We start from the raw sequence: 20,468 nt of genomic DNA on the forward strand, positions 1-20,468 counted from the left end.
TTTCTGGATCATTATAAATCACCTCCAGCACGGCTAATTCCCTCAGGTACTGGATACCTCTCTCCATGGTGGTCCACTTGCCTTGGTGACATGTAACTTCATCCCTGAAGGGGTATCTTTCCTTCACACCTGACAGAAGTTGCCCCCAGAGGCTGAGGACTTGTGTTTTTCTCCCAATCACCTTGTCAATGCCCCCTTCGCTAGACAGGGTTCCCAACTGCTTGGCTTCCTTACCCTCTAATTCCAAACTACTGGCCCCATTATCCCAGCATTTGAGCAGCCAGGTAACAGTGTGCTCACCTGGGTGGTGGCCAAAATCTTTTCGCATGTCATGCAGCTCACTCAGGGATAGATATTGGGTGATTATTTCAGATTCTGCCTCTTCCTCCTGTTCTCATGATGACCCTGGTTCACTTTCATTTCCCTCTAAGCAAGCTGATTTCTTTGTGTGTTTCTTCTTCTGTACAGGGGCAACATACTGGCACAGGTTGGTTCTCTGGTTTAGCTGCAGTGCTTGTCACCGGGGTTTGGGTAGCCACGGTGCCCGTCCCTCTGTTTTCCCTCTCTTCCCCCTGAGGGTGCTGCCTAATATCAAGCAGTGTTTGGTAGATACTGGCCAGCGCTCAGCACAGTGCAGTAAGTTGTGCGTCTCTGGAATAGCCACAGTATTTTCCTTTCAGATATTCTACCACTTCATGAGGGTTCTGTAGTTGTTCAGGAGTGAAGTTCCAAGGCACTGGAGGTGAGAAGTTCTCTAGATACCTGCCCATATCCTCCCACATGCCATGCCACCCATGAATATCCAGCTTTGGGACAGATCTCTGGGTCATATTCTTAAAAACCTTTTTGTAGCCCTAAACAAGACCTGAAACATATTCAGGAGACATAGCACTAACAGCATGCTGGGTTGCGCATCCCAACGATATTTAAAATTCTCAAAAGCTGTTGTAATTAGCTGGAAGGAGAGAATGGAGGTGAATGGACGGGGGAAGTATCCCCCCCTGACTTCCCCATGGATTGGGTGCACTTACCGATAAAATCCAATAGAAGGTGCCCGATGTATGGAAATGATATCACTGCTGCATACAGATAATCTCTTAACCTCATGACCAGGGATGTAATAATTTCATAAGTCGACATTGCCCAGTATAGCAAAATGATAATCCCGATCCCTCTCCCAGAGGTGATAAACATAAACACAGGCAATACATAGAGCAGATAAGAACTTACAGAATGCCACCATGTGAACAAATGAACCAACATTGTGACTAGCATCTATTTAACTAATATAAGAAATGCGTGTAACAAATTTGTTTTAACATGCTCTGGCCAGATTTGTCATTATCTCAACCCTTCATGCCCCACGTTGGGCACCAAAAAGGACTGTCATGGTTTCAGCCCAGCTGGTAACAAAGGACCATGCAGCCGCTCGCTCACTCCTCCCTGCCCCCCTCCAGTGGGATGGGGAGGAGAATCAGAAAGGAGAAGAAAAAAATAAAACCAACCAGAACCTCATGCGTTGAGATAAGGACGATTTACTGGGACAACACAAAAAGAGAAGTTACCACATCAGCAATGATGCTAATAAAAGACTATACAAAAGGAGTGATGCACAGTGCAACTGCTCACCACCTAGAACCCAATGCTCCACCACTTCCCCCACCGAAAGCCAAGAGACACCCCAGCCTGCTCCCCATTTATATACTGGGCATGATGTCACATGGTATAGAATAGCTCCTTGGCTAGTTTAGGTCAGCTGTCCCGGCTGTGCCCTCTCCCAGGTTCCTGTGAAAATTAACTCTATCCCAGCTGAACCCAGGACACCAGTATGACAGGATCCCTTTTTAAAGCAGCAGGGATTAAGCTGAAGAGGATCAGTGTGGTATTTCCAGTAGAAAGAGCTATTCTTAATGCCAAGGGAGGCAGGGTGTGCTCCATGGGGCTGGGACAGAGCGGCCTCTGAGTGCTGTCATCTGGAACTCTGCCTTCCTGATCAACCTGGCTGCATCCTGGCTGGTTTTTTTCTTTTTTTTTGTTCTTATTTTACCATTTAGATTGTCAAGCCTTGGGCTAAGTTATTTGTCTGCTCAGTCAATTCTCAGAGCTATAAAATAAGTTTGCTTATCTATCTTGGGAACAGGATAAGCAGCTGCAACCTGTCCCATAATCTAGAGATAAGACTCTGTGGAACTGCGTAGATTTATGCTGTGCTACATGTATAAAGCGGTTTTAAAATGTTTTTCAGGTTCTAAATGGCTTCTAAGAAGTTGGGATCCGACTCTCATGGTAAGTGAAATTTGGCATCCTTGTCTTTTTAATGGGATGAATCCTATTATTGCTTCTGACTAATGTGCCAGCCTAGACAGTCCATAGAGACTAATCTGTTTAGCCTCTGAGTAGTTTTTTGTTAGGAATGGTGTGCCTTGACTTCCTTCTTGCATAGTTGCTTGCTGATGCTGTGCCCGTTCTGTGGTTAGACTGAAATTCAGCCTGTGACTGTTCCCTACTCCTTCATGGCAGAATAATACCTTTCCCTTCCCCCACTTCCTTCTTCAAAATCAAAGCTGAACTGCAATTGTGATACTGATCTGATCTGATATTTGCTGAAGCAGACACTACATCTGTAGCCCATTTCTATGGAATTTACACGAGAAGTTGGACTGAAAGTCAAGCTTTTAATATATCATTGAGCTATGCTTGCTTTTTGCTCAGCAGTGATTTTTTTTTTTCCTAAGGCAAGTGAAGGAGATAATATCTTTTACATTTGAGATGCATAGTGTCATGCAGATGACTTATCATAAAAATTATTTGCCTGTATATGTGCTTATCTTTTAGAAAATGGGGTGTGATTTGAGAGGAATAATATTTCTGTGGAACATTAAAGTTCAGTTTGTTGTATGTAGTGTAGTTTTTTCAAATCAGTAGTCATTCAAGGCAGTACTGGGAGGTTCATGTGACACTTGTAACGTGACTTTTCATGCTATAGAAACTTTGGCTTTTAGAAACTCAGCCTTAATCTTTTTGGATAATCTTTCAGATAAGAGGGTCCTGGGGAATTCCATTTTTCCTTGAGCTTTTTATTCAGTCTTGCCATGTGTAAGGTTGAGGTACAGAATAAGAAATGCCTCACTTAAATACATGGTTAAGAATTAATAAAAATAGCCTATCAAAACTTAATTGTTAGATGGTCTTCTTTCCTGTGGCCCAGTGATCCTGCTGCAAGACAATTAATTTCTTTATTAGATAGCTGCCAGCTCTTCAGCAGTTGTTCTTATATCTGTGAATGGTCTCTATGAACACATTGAGCTGCTTGTGTTTTGAGTCTATTTCTCTATTCTGCTTCCTAAACCAGACTAGCAAAGACACTGCTTGGAGCTAGAATTCAACCTGTCCTAAATATTTTTTAGAACAGTACGGTATGGTGGAACATGCTCGTGGCCTTCAAAATAACAAAATCAAAACAACAAAAAAAATGCTGCTGTAAGCTGGCTGGTTAACTTGTCTACCCTTTTGAGTACCCTCTGTTCCTAATGACACCAGTGACACTGTCACGGTACTGTTTCTGAGGAGCAGGGGAGCAACTTCCTTGGCTTATTATGCCATAAGAAATCAGCAGGGCAATTGTTTCAGTCTTCTCCAGGGTTGTTAACAATCTCACTAAGTGAATTTTGACTTACTGTAAAGCATCTAGTCCAACAGGTACCTTGAGCTGTCTCTCTGGCAGGCTAATGAAATTGGTCAAGATAGTTGATGCATCCCTTGTACTTACTTGAGCTGCTTATTAGAGGTTAGAGGGCTGTTGTTGAATCACAGAATGGTTGAGGTTGGAAGGGACCTCTGGAGATCATGTCCAAACCCCCTGCTAAAGCAGAGCCACCTAGAGCAGGTTGTTTAGGACCATGTTCAGATTCAGATGAAGATGAAGGTGGGAACATAGGGTGTGGGTGGAGAGAAAGGAACCCTTTTTCCTGTCTTGAAGGGTATTCTTAGCATACACCTGTAACTATGCCTAAGCATGTAACTTCAAATGCTGTCCTGTCATTTGAATAATTCCAAGTTCAATCTTAAGTTCTAGTAATTAGTGGCATCTAGAAATGCAGCTCTCATCTGTTGCACAAAAAGTGTGGGTTATACCAAATGCAGTGCATTAATATTGCTGTTGTATTGTTATTGTCACTATACAACTTGAAAGCTTTTAACTCCAATTTCTGAAAATTACTGAAGTGTGGTTTGTGTGACCACAAAAACTAAGTTCCACGTGGTTTCAAAACTGTTCCCCATTCATAACTGGTAACTGGTTTTATCTGAAATGTTTCCATTTTGCTACCAAACTGGAGGACACTTCTGTGAGTTGGCCAGTGATTTCCATGTTGCATTAAAGCAGGGGGAAGTCTTACTGTTGTAGTAGTTCCTTGGGCCAGGAATATCATGTGGTTTGCAGTGTCAGAGATCAGACTGGCAGGTACAGTTTTGCCAGGACTATTCTCAGAACTTCCTCAATATGGTTTTAACTGCTAAAAGGGTGAAGTGGCTAACAGCTATATTAAATAACAGTTATAAAAACCCTTTAATTACTTCACTTGAACATGTGACTATTGAAACAGTGGCTTGCATAATACTTGTTATATGTAGGTTTTGCTTTTTGCTTTAGAATTTGCCATTTAAAACAATTTGCAGTGTGTTCAGGCAGAAGGTTCAGCTGTTCACAAAAAGAAAAGGGTTCTTGGCTTTCTGGATCAGATTTTAACTTCACTAGACTAGTACGGTTCAGATTGGGCTGGAACAAAGTGAATACTATCTGCATCAGCATTTTGCCTCAAATGTTGTGAAACACTTGGTGTGTTTCTTAATGTGTGCTTGCAGGTTTTGTAGCAGAGTTATATTCAAGATGACGTTATAGCAGTGGTTGTTATTAAAAAATCAGTATGTTGGGAAGAAACTAGAAGGTTTTTATTCCTTAATCTAGCTGCTGTGGTTAAACTGGCAGTCTTCAATGCAATCCATCTAGTCTAGGTGTGCGTAGGGTTTTTTTTACTGTACCAGAACAAAGAGTGTTGCTACATAAATATCACAATGTATGCTCGTACCCTCTTTGGCTAGTATCTATTTCAGGCAAAGGCGGCAGCTATGCAAGGGGAGGTATCTACCACTTACTGTGTCAATAGGTCTAATAAGACAAGTATTTGCACAGTGAGCAATTTGGGCAGTGAGAGCGGTGCAGAGAGGTAATCCTGCTTCGCTTGGATCATCCTGCTTAGAGCAGGACTTGTGCCAGTGGGACTAAGTAGAGCATAGTAGCAGCAGTCAGACCAGACTCTGAGCAGTTGGGAGCTCTAGTTGTCTTTGATCTGGCTATGATTTACCACTCCCAGTGCAAAGGCTGCCACTGTTCCTATTTCTGCATAAGCAAACACTTTGGCATATCCAGGTTCTCAAACTGCCAGCTGAAGTACAATTTGGATGCCGTGTTGCAAATAGTGGTGTTGGTGGCCAGTGAGGTGCCATGTGGATGCTGTGCTGTGTAATGTTTGAATGTGTGCTTCTCAGCAACCATCAGTGAAAATAGTATCATATTCTGCCTGGAGTGTTTTTTCATCCTGGTGGTGCAGGTGGGATATAGGTTATTCAGCACGATGGTTTCAAAGCTGGAGGAAATGCCACCTGTGTCCCAACAGGACTCTGGGACCAGCCAGTGCGGTGCCTAGTATGAGAGCTCAAGTGATGACAGCACATAAACATTTAACTCCAAATTAACAGGATGTTCCTGTTTTCAAAATCTGCTCTTCCTTTTGGAGCCTGTCACTGCCTTGTAGATGAGTCAACAGTGAAGGAACACAAACAGTACTTAAACTGTCATCTGAGTATGAAAATGGGTCAGATAAAAATGGCAAGTCACAGCTGACTGAGCAAGAGGTTAGTTGCTGAACACATCTTAGATGTTGCCACTAATGTCTTTTTGGATCTGCAACACTCAAAGCAAAGTTACAGATGAATGCTAGAGGAACACTAGTGATCCAAGAGACCCCTTTCAGTTAATTGAAAAACTTGAGTGCAATTTATATTGTGGGTTTTCTATTACTTCTTCACAGCAGTTCAAGGAAAACTAAACCTATAGTCTGGCTTCTTGGAGGTGGTTGAGCTCTAAGTGATTCTGCCTCATGAGTTTGCAGGGTGCCTGAAGAGTTTTGTCCTAAAAGACTTTTTAAGTACCACATGTGATAGATATAAAGGACAGATGGAGGACCATGAAATAGGTCTGAGGCATCTTGTTGGAGTGACCACAAATCAGACAGTTGATTAAGTTAGATTGCCTTGTTTCAAAAATCAGAATTGCTATGCTAAATAGTCTTAAGATACTTCACTGTGTTTTGGTTGGAGTGTCTAGACTTTGGGCCGCTTTGCCTTGTGACCACTTCTGTCCAAATATTACTTCCTACTTGTATGCCAAATCCTGGATTTTAGTTTGTCTTAGCTGCTCTAAAGCTGGATCATTTTAAAGCCTGTTTTGAATATGACAAACAGTCGTGTATCTTTTTATAGAGACATAACATAATACAGTGTTCAGGAGAGCTTCAGCTTCCAGTTGTGTAGGCATAGCCTTGTCACAAGGGAAACTAAGATGTTGGGTATATTGACTTCAAAATCTGTTCAATTGTTGGATTGTTATGTTGTGGTTTTTTTTTTAAATAGTTATGGGCTAGAACATTTCAGAAAAGCCAAACAAAAACAAAACAAAAAAACCCAAACAAACAAGCAAAAAAACCCACCACCAGAAAAAAACCTGAGGCAATGAAGTCCAAACAGATTCAATGTATTTCTGATCAAGCAACTTACTTTGTATTTAGTCACCTGGTGTAGTTGGGGCAGCAGAGATGAAATAGCTCCCAAATACAGAAATGTGAGTCTTAATTGAATGCATTAAACTCGTAAGGTTTTTTTGATACAGTTTCTGCTTTTGATCTTAGGGCCTTTCAGTTATCTTGATGATGTCCCATTTAAGATAGGAGACAAATTCAAAATGCCAGCAAAGGTTGGATTACCCATTGGTTTCTGCCTGCCTGATACTTCTCAGCTTGTCAGAGAAGCCCAGGTAAGTGATGTGTTTCGCCTTTTCACTGTTTTCCCCCCTCACCCTTGGCCCCCAACATGTGGTACTGTAAATGGCAAGTAGTCACAGTTTGCACATGTGTTCAAATGTTAATCTTGTTGGTCCTGTAGTGTCATTTCGTATGCCAGGCAGTAGTTGCAGAAGATCTGTTAGATAAAAATATGGTAGGCTGTGCAAAAAGCTTCTACTTCTTACCGCTTTAAAAATCCTAATAGCATTTATTTTAGTGTATCTACTTCGAAAAAGCACAATGTTTTTGGGTAATAGTTATAGGTCTAAATGTTACCCTGACTACATTTGAGTAGCATTTTTAAGAGGAAAAATGCTAAGAACTGATATGCCCATGCTATGGCATACTTGCAGAATCTTGTATGAGGGTAGCAAGTGTTTCTATGACCATATTTTATGGGTTCTCACAATAGTGTGATGAAGAAACAAATCTCCAGTTTTCGTTGTCTGGGTATTTCTGAGTGAGAATTCTTTTCCAGCTGTAGGGCAAACAGGTTACAGCTTGGTACAGAGGGCTTCCAGGTCTCTGAGGTCTGTGTTACCATCAACTCTTGGTAGCATAAAATCAGTTGCTTTAGCATAACTGTTGAAAATCTAATCTCCAAATGCAGGTTGTGATACATGAAATCTAATTGAACTATGTTTTCTCATTTGGATCCATGATTTTCCTTGATGAGTCCCAACTCATGATTGTTTTCACTTCAGCTGTGACAGATTGCTGTAGATGGTTCTGCTTTTTTTTTTTTCCTGCCCTGTGTATTACCCTATTACCCTACATTATGGCTTTTTCAGTATAACTGTTAAATGATACCTAATACACATATTTCCACCCAATTAAGCTGGTGTGGGAGAGATAAAGGAGGCTGTAATGTTCTACTGCTGGCTTCGTTGTGCTATGTCTCCACTTTCCTGCCAAGCTGAGGCTCCAGTGTAGTATGCCCAATTGGACTGCAGCACCTTAATGTGATGGAACTATGTAGACTATGCATCTGGCAGTGCAATTTGACTTTTTTACAGCTGTAGTGAGAGCTGTTAAAAAAAAAAAAAAAAAGAGGTGCAGGGAAGCAAAATTGACCAAAGCCATACATTTTTATATGAATAACCCCATTTTTTTAGTATTTAAAAAAAAATATCTCTATGCCTTTGGTCAATTTTGGCCATATATCACCATATACACACACAAAACTACGATAGCTCTGCTCAGATAGCAAAGAACGTGTAATGAGTAGTGCACAGCACTTCTGCCAGTGGGTTGTTTTTCAGCAACAGTCACCTTGCTGATAAATTGTGTATCACACCTCTTGGAGTCTTAGAGCTAAAGGAAGGGAAAACTGTTAATACAGTTGAAACAACAAGTATTGAGGATCTCACTGTAGCTTGCTATAGGACGGGATGTGGCACAACACATAGTGAGTCCCAGAAAAGCCTAGTAGAGACCTAGCAAGCCTTGCTGGCTTGTTGCTCTTTAGAGCTAGGAATTTGTATGATCTAGCAGTCCCATGGCAAGAGCACTCCTGTTTGGTTATGTGTCATTATCCTGGCAAGGATATCTTATGACTTCTTGTCCAGGGTTGACTGCACCCTGGACTTAGCTTGTAGGCTGTCTTCTCTGAACATTTTGTGGTTATTTAAAGAGCATTTGAGGCTCTTCATTCTTCCGAAGATACTAAACTTTAAGTAGATTTAGTCTGTTCAGAACTTTGTCCTCTCAACCAAGCCACTACGGTGGCCAGTAAACTCATAGTGAGTAGCTTACAAATGCTTTCCTGTGCTAACCTGGCCCTGAAGGAACTTATGTTAAATGAGAAAAGCTCTTGGGATCCTGTCATACCAGTAACTGCAGCAAAATCTGCTACTGCAGGTAGTTGTCATCATTGGTGTAGCCAGTATATCCCCTTTGGCTGGTGAGCCACTGGCACTGCATTATGAATACCAATACCTCTTAAACCAGTGGGTGTAAAACTAATATCAAGTCCCTTAGGAATTTCTTAGGGGGAACTGAGTAATACTGTGTTGGTCTTTGGATGCAAAAATACTCTGCTGCAGTCTTGAATGACTTGTGGAACTTGTGGACGGGGGTAGTTCAGTACTGTCAGATCTGGGTATGATTGTCCATCCAGTAACACATTAGACATCCCCTTGCTACAGCCATTGTCCTGGGGGGAGAGGGTGAGAGGGCTGTGAAACTGATCTTGGGATGATTGGTAGCTCTAAATCAAAACTAAATGTAGGAGGGAGGCAAAATAGATATTCTAATCCAGACTGTAGCCAGGTTTTGCTGCTGGAGGCAAAATGAACTACTTCTGGTATCTTCTAGCTTTGTCAGGCTACAAGAGATGCTGGGAAAAAAATGATGCCTGTCCATGGTAATTCATGTAGCTCTTATTCCATGTTACTTATGTTGCTGTTAGAAGTAGTGGCTATGATCCTTATAATTTTTTTTCCTCTGCTTTCCCCTCCACCCCCGGTCAGTATGACTTCTCACTGGAAAAGAAAACAATTGAGTGGGCTGAAGATACCAAAAAAATTCAAGCTGCCCAGAGAGAAGCCGAGCGCAAGGCAGAAGAAGCGCTAGCAAGCTCAAAAGCAGCTCCAGAGGACAGCAACAAAATGGGGTTCTCAGAGGGACCTTGCCCTGAGGCCATGCCTCCTCCTATTAACCCCATCCTCGCTAGCCTGCAGCATAATAATATTCTTACTCCCACACCAGCCAACAGCAGCTCTGTGAAGCAAAAGGTTCTCAGTCCACCTTGTCCAAAAGCAGACTTCAACCCAGCTGATTTTGAATGTGAAGAAGACCCATTTGACAAACTGGAATTAAAAACTATTGATGATAAAGAGGAATTAAAAAATATTCTTGAAATTCATGTTGGTACTACTGGGCCAATTGTTGCCCAGCTGTTAGATAGTACCTTGCCCAAAGGAGGGTCTGAGTCTGTGTTGCAAGATGAGGAAGTTCTGGCATCCATAGAAAGGGCCACGCTGGACTTCAAGCCCCTTCACAAACCCAATGGCTTTATCACTTTACCACAGTTGGGAAACTGTGAAAAGATGTCCTTGTCTTCCAAAGTGTCCCTGTCCCCTATCACTTCAGTGAGCAATATCAAATCCCTGTCCTTTCCTAAACTTGACTGCGATGAGAGTGATCAAAAATCATCAAAGCTCACAAGCACTTTCCACAGCGCTACCTGTCTCCGCAATGGCACTTTGCTCACTTCTTTGCAGACCTGTGCTCAGAGTAAAGCTAGTGAACTGAATGGACACCATATGGTTGGTCTTTCCGCTCTAAATGAGGACAGTGGCATGGAGACATCAACATTATCCTCGTCATCCAGGCTGCCTTCCCTGGCTGTGCCGACAGTTTGTACAGAAGAAGAATCATCTCAAAGCACAGTGACTACGGTAAACATGCAGTGGATTAGAAGTGGGGTTGCTGGGGAGAGGTGGAGGTGCGGAGGCAAATGTTGTTTCTGAAATGTCCTGTGGCTTTGGTTTTAGTTTCACTTAATGGGAGTGATGTGTAGATCCTCTTAATTTACATGGCAGATTGATCAAGCCAACAGGTCTTCATGCTGGCAGTTCTGAACCTCAGATTATTACCCTGTGGGTTTCCCCAAAATCTGATATTTTTAGACCATTTCTGGTGGTTTTTCTTTCAGCTTTTCAGATCTTGTTCATAGTTGCACACCTTTGAGTGAAGCGTCTAAGATACCTTCTTTTGTACAGTCCTGCATTCTCTCTTACCCGAGATATGTCAGATTCTGAAGTGCTATTAGGTTTTGAGTTAAATCTTTTCTAGATTTGTTCCTCAGCTTGCTTGTTAATTTGCTGGAAATAAAGGGAGATGCAGCCTTTTCAAGGAATAGAAGCAATAATAGATTAAAACCCACAGATGTGCTGTGTCATTCAGAAAAGAAAAAAGTGTTTGCAGTTGACCCACAGTGATATAAATGTCTTTTTTTTTTTTTTTTTAAATTTTTTTCCTGAGATCCTTTTCAAATCTGATCTTTAAAAGGAGGAGAATGGTGGTCTGAAATCTGGTATTTACCCTCTTCCTTGTGAAGGAGGATAGAAGGATTGCTTGGTGGATGCCAAAACCAGTTTTGAAGATCACCTCAGACTGCTAACGTTACAGTTCGTTGCTGTACGGCTCTGAGACAGGAGGCTGATACTTCATTTCCTCAAACTTATAGCAAGTCCTAAAATTACTTTGAGGACATTTAACTGCATGCCAGCTGTTGTCTTTGCCTCTTTGTGAATAAGAGCAAAGATTTGAGTAAGCTCGTGGGCTTTTTTTCCAAAGAACCTAAGATCTGGACACCAATATTCAGGAAGCCTAGTGTCATGATTTAACCCCAACCAGCAACTAAGCACCATGCAGCCAATGGGATGGGGAAGAGAATCGGGGGAAAAAAAAAAAGTAGAACTCATGGGTTAAGATAAGAACAGTTTAACAGAACAGAAAGAAAGAAAATAATAATGATAATAATAACAATAATAAAGTGACAGTAATAATAAAAGGATTGGAATATACAAAACAAGTCACGCACAATGCAATTGCTCACCACTCACTGACCAATGCCCAGTTAGTTCTTGAGCAATGATCTGTCCCACCCCAGTTTATATACTGGACATGACAGCACATGGCATGGAATATGCCTTTGCCCAGTTTGGGTCAGCTGTCCTGGCTGTCTTTTCTTGTGCCGCTCCAGCTTTCTTGCTGGCTGGGCATGAGAAGCTGAAAAATCCTTGAGTTAGTATAAACACTGCTTAGGAACAACTGAAAACATCAGTGTGTTACCAACATTATTCTCATCTTAAATCCAGAACATAACACTATACCAGCTACTAGGAAGAAAATTAAGTCTATCCTAGCTGAAACCAGGACACCTAGTGAAAGCTGTATAGTCAAATCCTCTAGCTGGCTCTAAAATAATCCAGTTTCTTCTGTCCAATATAAGCAGTGGTTCTGTGGTCTTACTGGCGTACTGTAGGTTTTTGTGTGACACCGTGTGCTCTGAACCAAGTGACTCTGCTTCTCTCCTGTTGCTTTCACCTCTTTTCAGGCTTAGGTAAATGCACTATTAATTGCAAAATACAGTATTCTGGCAACTGTGTATTCATCAGAGCACAGCAGAACAGCTGCTTACTGAACACTATAACAAATTTAATACAGTAGACTTTGGCAGAAGCAGCAATGTGCTGAGCAACTGCTCACTGCTACAGATCACAGATTTGAGAGGCAATTGTATGATTATGTGTAGCTCAGAGGTGAAACCTCGAAGTGTGACACATGACACATCTCTAGGGATTAACATGCAAGATCACTTACAACTAGATAGATGTACATGCAGATGGCCAAATTTTCACTCGCTATTCAAATCTCTGTGCTGGATTAAAACTTATTAAAGATCAAGAGGGAAGGTATATTTTTGAAAATGCTGTAAGGAAAGGTACAAACTGATAAACAAAAAAATAGACTTACTAGGAGAAGTAATAAGGATCTTAATTTGAAACGTCTTCTGTTTTGGAAGTAGCAAACCCAGAAATAGGTATGCTGATAAAACTAGTTATTTCTGTTTAAATTCCAAGACTTCAGACTATGCTTGTTTCATATTTCCCAGTATGGTCCCAGTGGCTGGAAAATGACAGCTGAGCTGCAAGAAATTGAAGTAAATTCAACAAAAGTATTGCAGTAAATGTAACAAAGATCCTCAGAGTATGAACATGATAGAAGGAATTCACAGTCATGCCTGTGGCTGGGACCAGTAGGGTCATGCATCTCTTTTCTGCAAGGTTACACAAGAATAAGCCTGTCCTTTTTAGAAAGCCTCAGGACACTTATCTGTCCCAGCATATCCTACAGTGATTTTTATATATAATTTTTTTTCCCACAAGACTGGAAATTGTAAGTTTGGATTTGGAGTTACTACTGGAGTTTATGCTTTACCAGTGAATTGAATCTTGGATTTTTTGGATGGAAATAAACCTGTGATTTCTCTGAGGCTGCACTGATTCTGTCCTGGGTGGTCCCCTCTCTGCTGTTTTATGAAGCTCACTGGTTTGCTTTTTGCAGCATTGGCAGAGGGAGAAATGACTAGGGAAGGCAACGGGTTGGAGTTTGACAAAGCTGGTCAGAAACCTAAGTAGCACAATGCATTTTATTTAGAGAAATCTCTGGTTACGGGAGGAGGGGGTACTCATTCATGTACATTCAGAATATATGCTGCTGCCATAGCATGATGTATGCAGGCACACCAGCTGCCGCGAGGGCTCACGGCCTCTGTATGAAGTCCCTGAAATAAGATATATTGCGCAGCCACATACTGAAAGTGCTGCATGTCTGCTTCTTTAAGGGCACTGAAATGGAAGTTTGAGACATAACATAGCATGGCTGCTCAGTGACCAGTCCTGGCGTTGTGCCCTGCAATTCCTTTAGGTGTTTTCCTCCTCTGCTGGAAGACACTGACCACAAGCACAGGTTGTCAAGCTCACACAGGTTGAGAAGGAAGAGTTGGTTTTCCCAGATTCTCGAATCTCTGGTGTCAGAAGCAGTTTTGGTTTTCCTGGCTGCAGCATCAATAACACAGCATCATCTTTCAATTTGGTAACCAGCTGATTTCAGGGCTACTCCAGACCCCCATTTCATAGAATATGTATCCCATATTCTAGTGCTTTTTGCTCTGGCAGAAGTGCCTGGAGAGTGTGTGTGCAAAGAGCTTTGAACCCCTCTACCACCATGAGGAGAGGTTCTTGGGTAAACCAGTCCATCAAACTGAATATGATTCCTCAGGCTTTGTCTCCTAGAAGAGAAATTCTTACCCTGGAGATGAAAATGGTCAGAAATGCAGAACAAAACCTCTTTGGTGGTGGTTTGGGTTTTGTTTTTTTTTTTTGCAAATAGGTGGAATTTTTCAAAATCCTAATAGATTTTTTCAGAACTGTTTTTCTATAAAGAGTTTTTTGTTGTTTAGTTTGGGCCCGATGAAGGCCTTTCTGAAGGAAGTGGACAAGCTTTCAAGCAGTCTATGTTGGCATAACAGGTATCAAGAAACACAAAAAACTGAGGCTGTTGGTCCACAGTGATTTCTTGCAGTCTTTCCTAATTCTATTTAAAATGCAGGAAGACTTTTAAATGGATGAACTGAAATGTGCAGATTTGGTGGGGCAAAGTTCTGCCTTTGCACTGCTGTTATCTTGGGCAAAGTAGTATAAAGCGGTGGATTGATTCTGCCCTCTGGCAGCCTGGTGCTGCAGAAATGGAGCAGGTGTACAGCAGGGAACGTTACCCAGCCTTGTTGGCACACTGGAAATAGGAACAAGTGTTGAGTGTTGGTAGAAAAATCACATGCTCTTTTTAGCCAGTGTGCCACATTGCTCATGTACAGTGTATGAAATGGAGTGCTTTGAGAGTAGAAAAGGGGTATATGTTTCTCTTACCCCTTCTCATGGTCAAAAAGTCAAGGCACTGTCACTTGGGCTGCATAGCACTGGGTCAAGAGCTGAACAGGAGCCAGCGTGTTACACTGAGCTGTATGAACATGTAGCTTTTACAGTGACAGAATAAACAAGCTTACAATTATTATGAGGGGCAGCATGGCCTTCTTGGAGTATAATCCGTTTGTAGAGTGCTGAGAGAAGAAACAATCCTTATGATGGCTGTGCTATAACTACACACAACTGTATAATGTCTGCATCTCACATGTGCAAGCCTGATCAGACCATAAGTCTCCCTAGTATGGCAGACTTATTCCCAGATCTCTCCCATAAAAGTCTTCTCCCACAGCTGTACCAAATTCTGCTCACTGGCGCATAATGCTTATAGTCATCTTATGTGTTGTCCAACAGGTACACCCAGACTACAAGGAAACAGAAATCCCTGTGGTAAGTTCCCAAATACCTGTGTGCTTGCACTAGATCGTGTTTCTGAGAATCTCCAAAAGCAGTGTTCCTTTGAGTACAAAAAATCATAGGTGATGAGCAAACCTGGGGTGAAGGAAGCAATATCCGTGCTTCCTCTGAGGTACAGAGTTTGGCTATATCATAAGGACCTTCAACTGTTGCAAAAGTTGGGTATTGAAAGGTTTTGGTCCCACCAGTAGGAGAGGGTATATTGTGAAGAATCTGGGTTGTTGATTGTTGTTTTGAGGGTAAAAAAGAGTGTGGTGGGAGACAGACTATGTGCACTTCTTGGTTTCATCCTAACAGTGAGTAAATTCCCAAGGGCAGTCTGGAAAGCCTCTTGGTTTAATTACATAGGGTACCGTGGTTCTGCAACAGCAAGAAACGGGATGTGGGGATGCAGATGACCACCATCACCTCAGCCTCTGGGTTTTCCCCTTTAGGTAACACACCAAAATTTCCCAGTGTCTAAAGTGCCCAATAACACCAGCTGCACAAAGTGGTTGGGTAGCCCCACTCCTGAGCTACAGCAGGCCCTCTCTGCTAGTGAGAGGCAGTGCATAGAGACAGTCGTCAACATGGGATACTCGCCTGAGAACGTCCTGAAAGCCATGAAGAAGAAGGGACAGAACATAGACCAGGTAAGAGCTTGTGCAACGGGAAAGAAACCTTTGCTTGGATGCTGATTCTGCTGGGAAACAACCTTGGGTTTGCAAAATGGATAGGGGGGAATACTTTTATTCTAACAGGAGGTTGGAGCCTGTAGCCGCTGCAATATGAACTGCTAAAGAAGTTGTCACCTGGCAGTAAAGACTCCCCAGACCAAAGAAAATAGTGTCTGTGCCTGTTTCTGATGAGAGACTGCTTGAGTCAGCCACACCTGTGGGTGCTGGGTCGGAGCTGCACTGAGCTTGGGATGGGCCCTTAGCTCTATGTGAAGCTGGGAGAAGTACCGGGTCTTCCCAGGAGCCACAAAACCTTCCAAAGGAAGCTTAGTGTGTCTCTACGCCATGCTTAGTGCTGTATGACAAAAAAAGCAGCCAAACTCCCTTATTCTGAGCAGAAGGGGTTACAATGCTGACGCCTCTCCTTGCAGAGAGATTAGCCCCTGGAGGCTTAAGACAGCCTTGAAAGGCTCTAGCAAGGCACCACTGACCGACTTTCTTTTGTGCGCTCTGGTTGTGGTGCTTCCTGCCTCGTGTGTTGCCTCAAATGCTTGCTAAAACCAGGTCACAGAGCATAAAGTGCTGCAGGGTGAAGCGTGGCTCTGGGTCCTGGATCCACTTCAAACAAACACTTTAAAGTGGGGAGAGCGTGGCCAAACTTTCCGTGCTGACCCTAGGCAGGCTGTGTGCTGTGCAGAGCATTGCCTGGTGGGACTGTGCCTGGGGAGGAGGAGTGTCCCAGTGACTTCTGCTTGTGGAGCTGATCTGCTTGCCAACTACTTACACATCAAGAGCAGTTTAAGCTGTGTGCTGGAGTGAACTGTAGTATCAAATGGAAAAAATGTCCTTTCGGAGGGCAGTTTAAATCCTGCTGTATTTGCAGGCTGTATTCTTTTGCATACCTTTTATTACGTATCTGACCTTTCCCCGTACCTCTCAAAGCTTAGGACGGATAGGAAATTTAGCTGCAGTTTCTGGGGGTGTGAGCTGGGATTTGCAGCTCACTCACCGGTATGCTGAGTTGATCTTAAAAGGCTGACTGCTTTCAGTTTGCATCAGCTCTTGCAGCTGTCTGAGTGGAAGCTAAAAGCTGACATACCTTGACTGCTGGACCAACAGTTTCATTTTAAGAACTTGTAGTATAAAAAGCACAGCTAACTTCTGTCTTCTGCTCAGTGATCAGGCTCGGAAGGCTAAAGATAGGCTTCTGAAACTGCTTTGACTAGAGTGGAAGATGACATTCACAGCTGGCGGGAGAGCACAGGAGGACAGAAGGGTTCGTCTGTTTTCTCTGAGCAAGCTCTTGCGTAAAGAGCATTTTGACTCTGCTAGGAAGGACTTTATCCAGTCCCCAGCAAAGCCTGGGGTAGAGTCGTGCTCAGCCCCTCTGCACATACAGAGATGGTATCCAACCATGCACTGCAAATGCCACTCTGCAAACTTAGTTTCTTTTCTTCATTCCCCACAGGTTTTGGATTACCTGTTTGCACATGGACAGCTTTGTGAGAAGGGCTTTGATCCACTTCTTGTTGAAGCAGCTTTGGAAATGCACCAGTGTTCAGAGGAGAAGGTGAGGGTGCAACATGCTAAGCAATAGAGAGAATGCGCCGTGATGGGGAATTCCAGTAGCAATTCCTCTGGTTGATGTAATTCTGGCTTTCACGGTAATGCTGTCTTGTTTCCAAAACTGACTGCCAAAGGACATCCTTGCAGTGATAAAGCGAATATGTGTTAAAGCATTAGCATTTTCATGGGGACAGGATTTCTTAAAGACCCTGCTTATTCTGGTTGTAATGTTTTGAACCCAGAGTTCTTTTGTGGGTGAGGTGCTTGGTCCAGAGACAGTTAACTTCAGAAGCAGCAAATTATATTTCAAACCCTGCCAGGCTGTCCTGGCCGTGAATTTTCTTCCTTGTACAAAGGTCTGCCTGCCTGCTTAGCAAATTGGGTTAGGGCTGGCTCTGCAAGAAGCTGGAAAATATGTTTTTTGGGGTTGGTTCATTGGTTGCTTTACCAGCACCAGAAGTACAGAGGCAGGAATGGGTAGCAGAGGGCAGAGGACAGCGGTATCTTTTAATGTCTGTTAGCCTTTAGAGGTGCAACCTAACCCTCCCCAGACATTTATGTGCCTTCCTGCCTTTCTTGGACTTAATGATGAGCTTGCAAACAGAGGAACAACAGTGTGAAGATGGGAGAAGTAACTGAGTTCAGGAAACACATTTGTGACTGGCTTAGCCCCCAAAGTGGAAATGGCTAATCTCCTGATTGCCCATTTCAACCTGCTTGCTTGTTTTTGGTTTTTTTCTTACCCCTGGAGTGGAGCGGAGGCACTATAAATGGCAGAGGGTTCATAAAAGTCTGATCAGCTGATGCATTTCTTGTGATTTCATTTTTTTCAAAGCTCAGGGAGGATTTGTGGTTCATGCTGGTAGTATCGTACATAGTGTGTCCAATAGGGTTTGTGCTAATCCCCCAGTTTTGCCCTAGATCTGAGAAGCCAGTTGATAGCCAGGGCTACTGTACTGTTCCCCAAGTGGAAGTAACTTTAAAAAAAACCTCAGATGCAGCAGGAGCTGCTGGATGAGGGAGCAGGGTGCTATTGATCAGCATTTCTGGGAGCCCAAATTGGGCCAGGCTGATATACTTCCTACTGGGAGAGAGACACCCCCACAGACTGAGCTTTGGTGCCTTTGCTGAAGAGGATTTTGGAAATGCAGGACTGCAGACACAGGGGACTGAAGGTGAGGCCCTGTGGGCTACTGCAGCCAGAGCTTCTGCCGGCTCTGGTGTGAGTGGACTTTCTCCAAACAGAGCTGGAACTTGGGGAGAAGGAATCCACCTCGTGGGGTGCCCAGTCGCTGAAGACAGGCTCTGTGCTAAACCTCCACCAAGCACGGATTCTCTTTTCTCTTGCAAATAACGGACTATCTGTGTCTTTCAGATCACAGAACTTCTGCAACTAATGAGTCAGTTTAAAGAAATGGGCTTTGAACTAAAAGACATTAAAGAGGTCTTATTATTACATAACAACGACCAACACAATGCTTTGGAAGATCTAATGGCCCGTGCAGGAGCCAGCTGAAAACACATTCCTGGATTCTCGGCGTGCAACAGAGCAGGACCAGCCCCGCCACCTTCACATCCAGTGTGACTTGCTCTTGGCAGGAAGGAGCCCAGCTTTTCGCATATAAGGGAGAATGACTGAGCAAGCCCGCCTGCGCGCATCACTCCAGCATTTCTCTTTCCACTGAGAGCCAACTTTCTTTCTTAAATTAAATTTTTAAAGTGTCCTTTCCTAAGTTTCCTTTTTCCAGCTTGGCCACAGAGAGTTTACACTGCCCAACCTCTACTGGAATTGTACATAGGTAGAGATGGGAGTGGTTTCTCCCCTCCTCACTGTTGCACTGGAGTTGGACAGAAGAATATCTGATTCTAGGATGCTTTGGTTCTTTGAAGCTGCTTTCATGGTGTCTGCTTGTACTGAATTACTTGACTGTGTCGCAGTCCAGATTAACTGGTTAAATTTGACCTTTAGTGCAATGGAGTTTTATTTTTTGGTTGAAGGTTAGTCTGTAACTTAGTAAAACACTGGTTCAGAAACTGTCGCTATGCATAAAGAGAGAAGCTGTTCCTCTTGGTTTGTTTGTTTTTTGTTTTGTTTTTTTTTTTTACCCATGCATCCAACACTTCTGCCAGACATGAGCATCCAATGCTGAGTGGTGTGTAAGTTCTCTTGAAACAGGTAAGCTGTGAACTCTGCCTGGACCTGCAACTTGTTGGTTCTTGAACCTGAAGGCAGAGAGCTTGGGCTCGGTATTCTTAATCCCCCAGGCTTGTAGGATATTTAAGACAATGCCCTGCTAGGAAATCAGTTATCTTTTTGTTTTAAATAATACTCAGTGTGATGCAGGAGGTTTCTTTCAAGCACTTTCTTTAAAACAAATATACTCACTGCATTAGTTCCACTTTTCACACTGCTATAGAATTATGTAATAACACCTAGTACTGGAAATCAGGTTTTGGGTTGTTTTTGATAGTTCAAAGTATTACATTGTACATTGTTCAAGTTCTAAATACATAAAATATCACCAGTCTTGAGGAATCTTTAAAGTAATTTGCTAAATATTTTGATTCTGCAGAAGAACAACTAATAAAACCCTCAAATGTAACTCTCAGTGTCATGGTTCCCATCTCTCATGCTCTTCAGCTTCAGCAGATGAATAACTTGCTGGATCCTGCACGCCAAGGTGCTGCCTGCTCCTGTAGGTGTGCATGAACACTGCGTGTTGGGCAGAACAACCAGAGGTCTCTGGGCAGGCAGCTGCAGTTGTGGAATGTGCTGCTTTTTTCTGTGGCTTATTTTTTTTTTGTTGCAAAAACGAGGCCTAGGGATCCAAACTCATGTTAGAGTGCGGAGCTGGGAGCATTGGACTTTGGGAGGGCAAAACAGCTCAGCTCGTTGCCTCAGTTTAGGTTTTTCAGTAGGAGGTTTTAGCTCATCAGGACCTTGAAGGAGGTGGCATTTGTCTCCATTATGTTGTTCACTTTATGTGACCAAAACATCTAATTTGGGTCCAGTGTTAACTCCTGGAATTCTCTGTAAGGTGCTCAACTATGTTAATTACATACCTTTACTTAAAACAAAATGATGCTGAGGAGAGATGTAGCTGGCAAGTATCTAGGAGATGTGGAGATGGATGATGAGTAGGACCAGGGCAGATTGTCTTGCATAGTATCCGTTAGCACTGAGCTTCACCAGCTGCTAGTGGTAGGGCTGAAATTAA

General features: G+C 42.8%; 1 protein-coding gene across 2 annotated transcripts in view; it reads left to right on the plus strand.

Moving 5' to 3' along the window:
- UBAP1 (ubiquitin associated protein 1) overlaps positions 1-20,462 on the plus strand; it is a 42,289-nt gene extending 21,827 nt beyond the window's left edge. For both annotated transcript variants that reach the window (XM_010569307.1, XM_010569308.1), the window contains exons 2-8: positions 2,246-2,286; positions 6,966-7,090; positions 9,590-10,519; positions 14,966-15,001; positions 15,463-15,660; positions 17,153-17,254; positions 18,626-20,462. In XM_010569307.1, coding sequence (XP_010567609.1) covers positions 2,253-2,286; positions 6,966-7,090; positions 9,590-10,519; positions 14,966-15,001; positions 15,463-15,660; positions 17,153-17,254; positions 18,626-18,766 — 1,566 coding nt within the window. In that variant the 5' untranslated portion in view covers positions 2,246-2,252 and the 3' untranslated portion in view covers positions 18,767-20,462. The remainder of the gene's footprint in view (positions 1-2,245; positions 2,287-6,965; positions 7,091-9,589; positions 10,520-14,965; positions 15,002-15,462; positions 15,661-17,152; positions 17,255-18,625) is intronic.
- Positions 20,463-20,468: the final 6 nt, after the last annotated feature.

This window comes from Haliaeetus leucocephalus, unplaced genomic scaffold, assembly GCF_000737465.1.
Source record: "Haliaeetus leucocephalus isolate CR32 unplaced genomic scaffold, Haliaeetus_leucocephalus-4.0 Scaffold269, whole genome shotgun sequence".
Lineage (NCBI taxonomy): Eukaryota > Metazoa > Chordata > Aves > Accipitriformes > Accipitridae > Haliaeetus > Haliaeetus leucocephalus.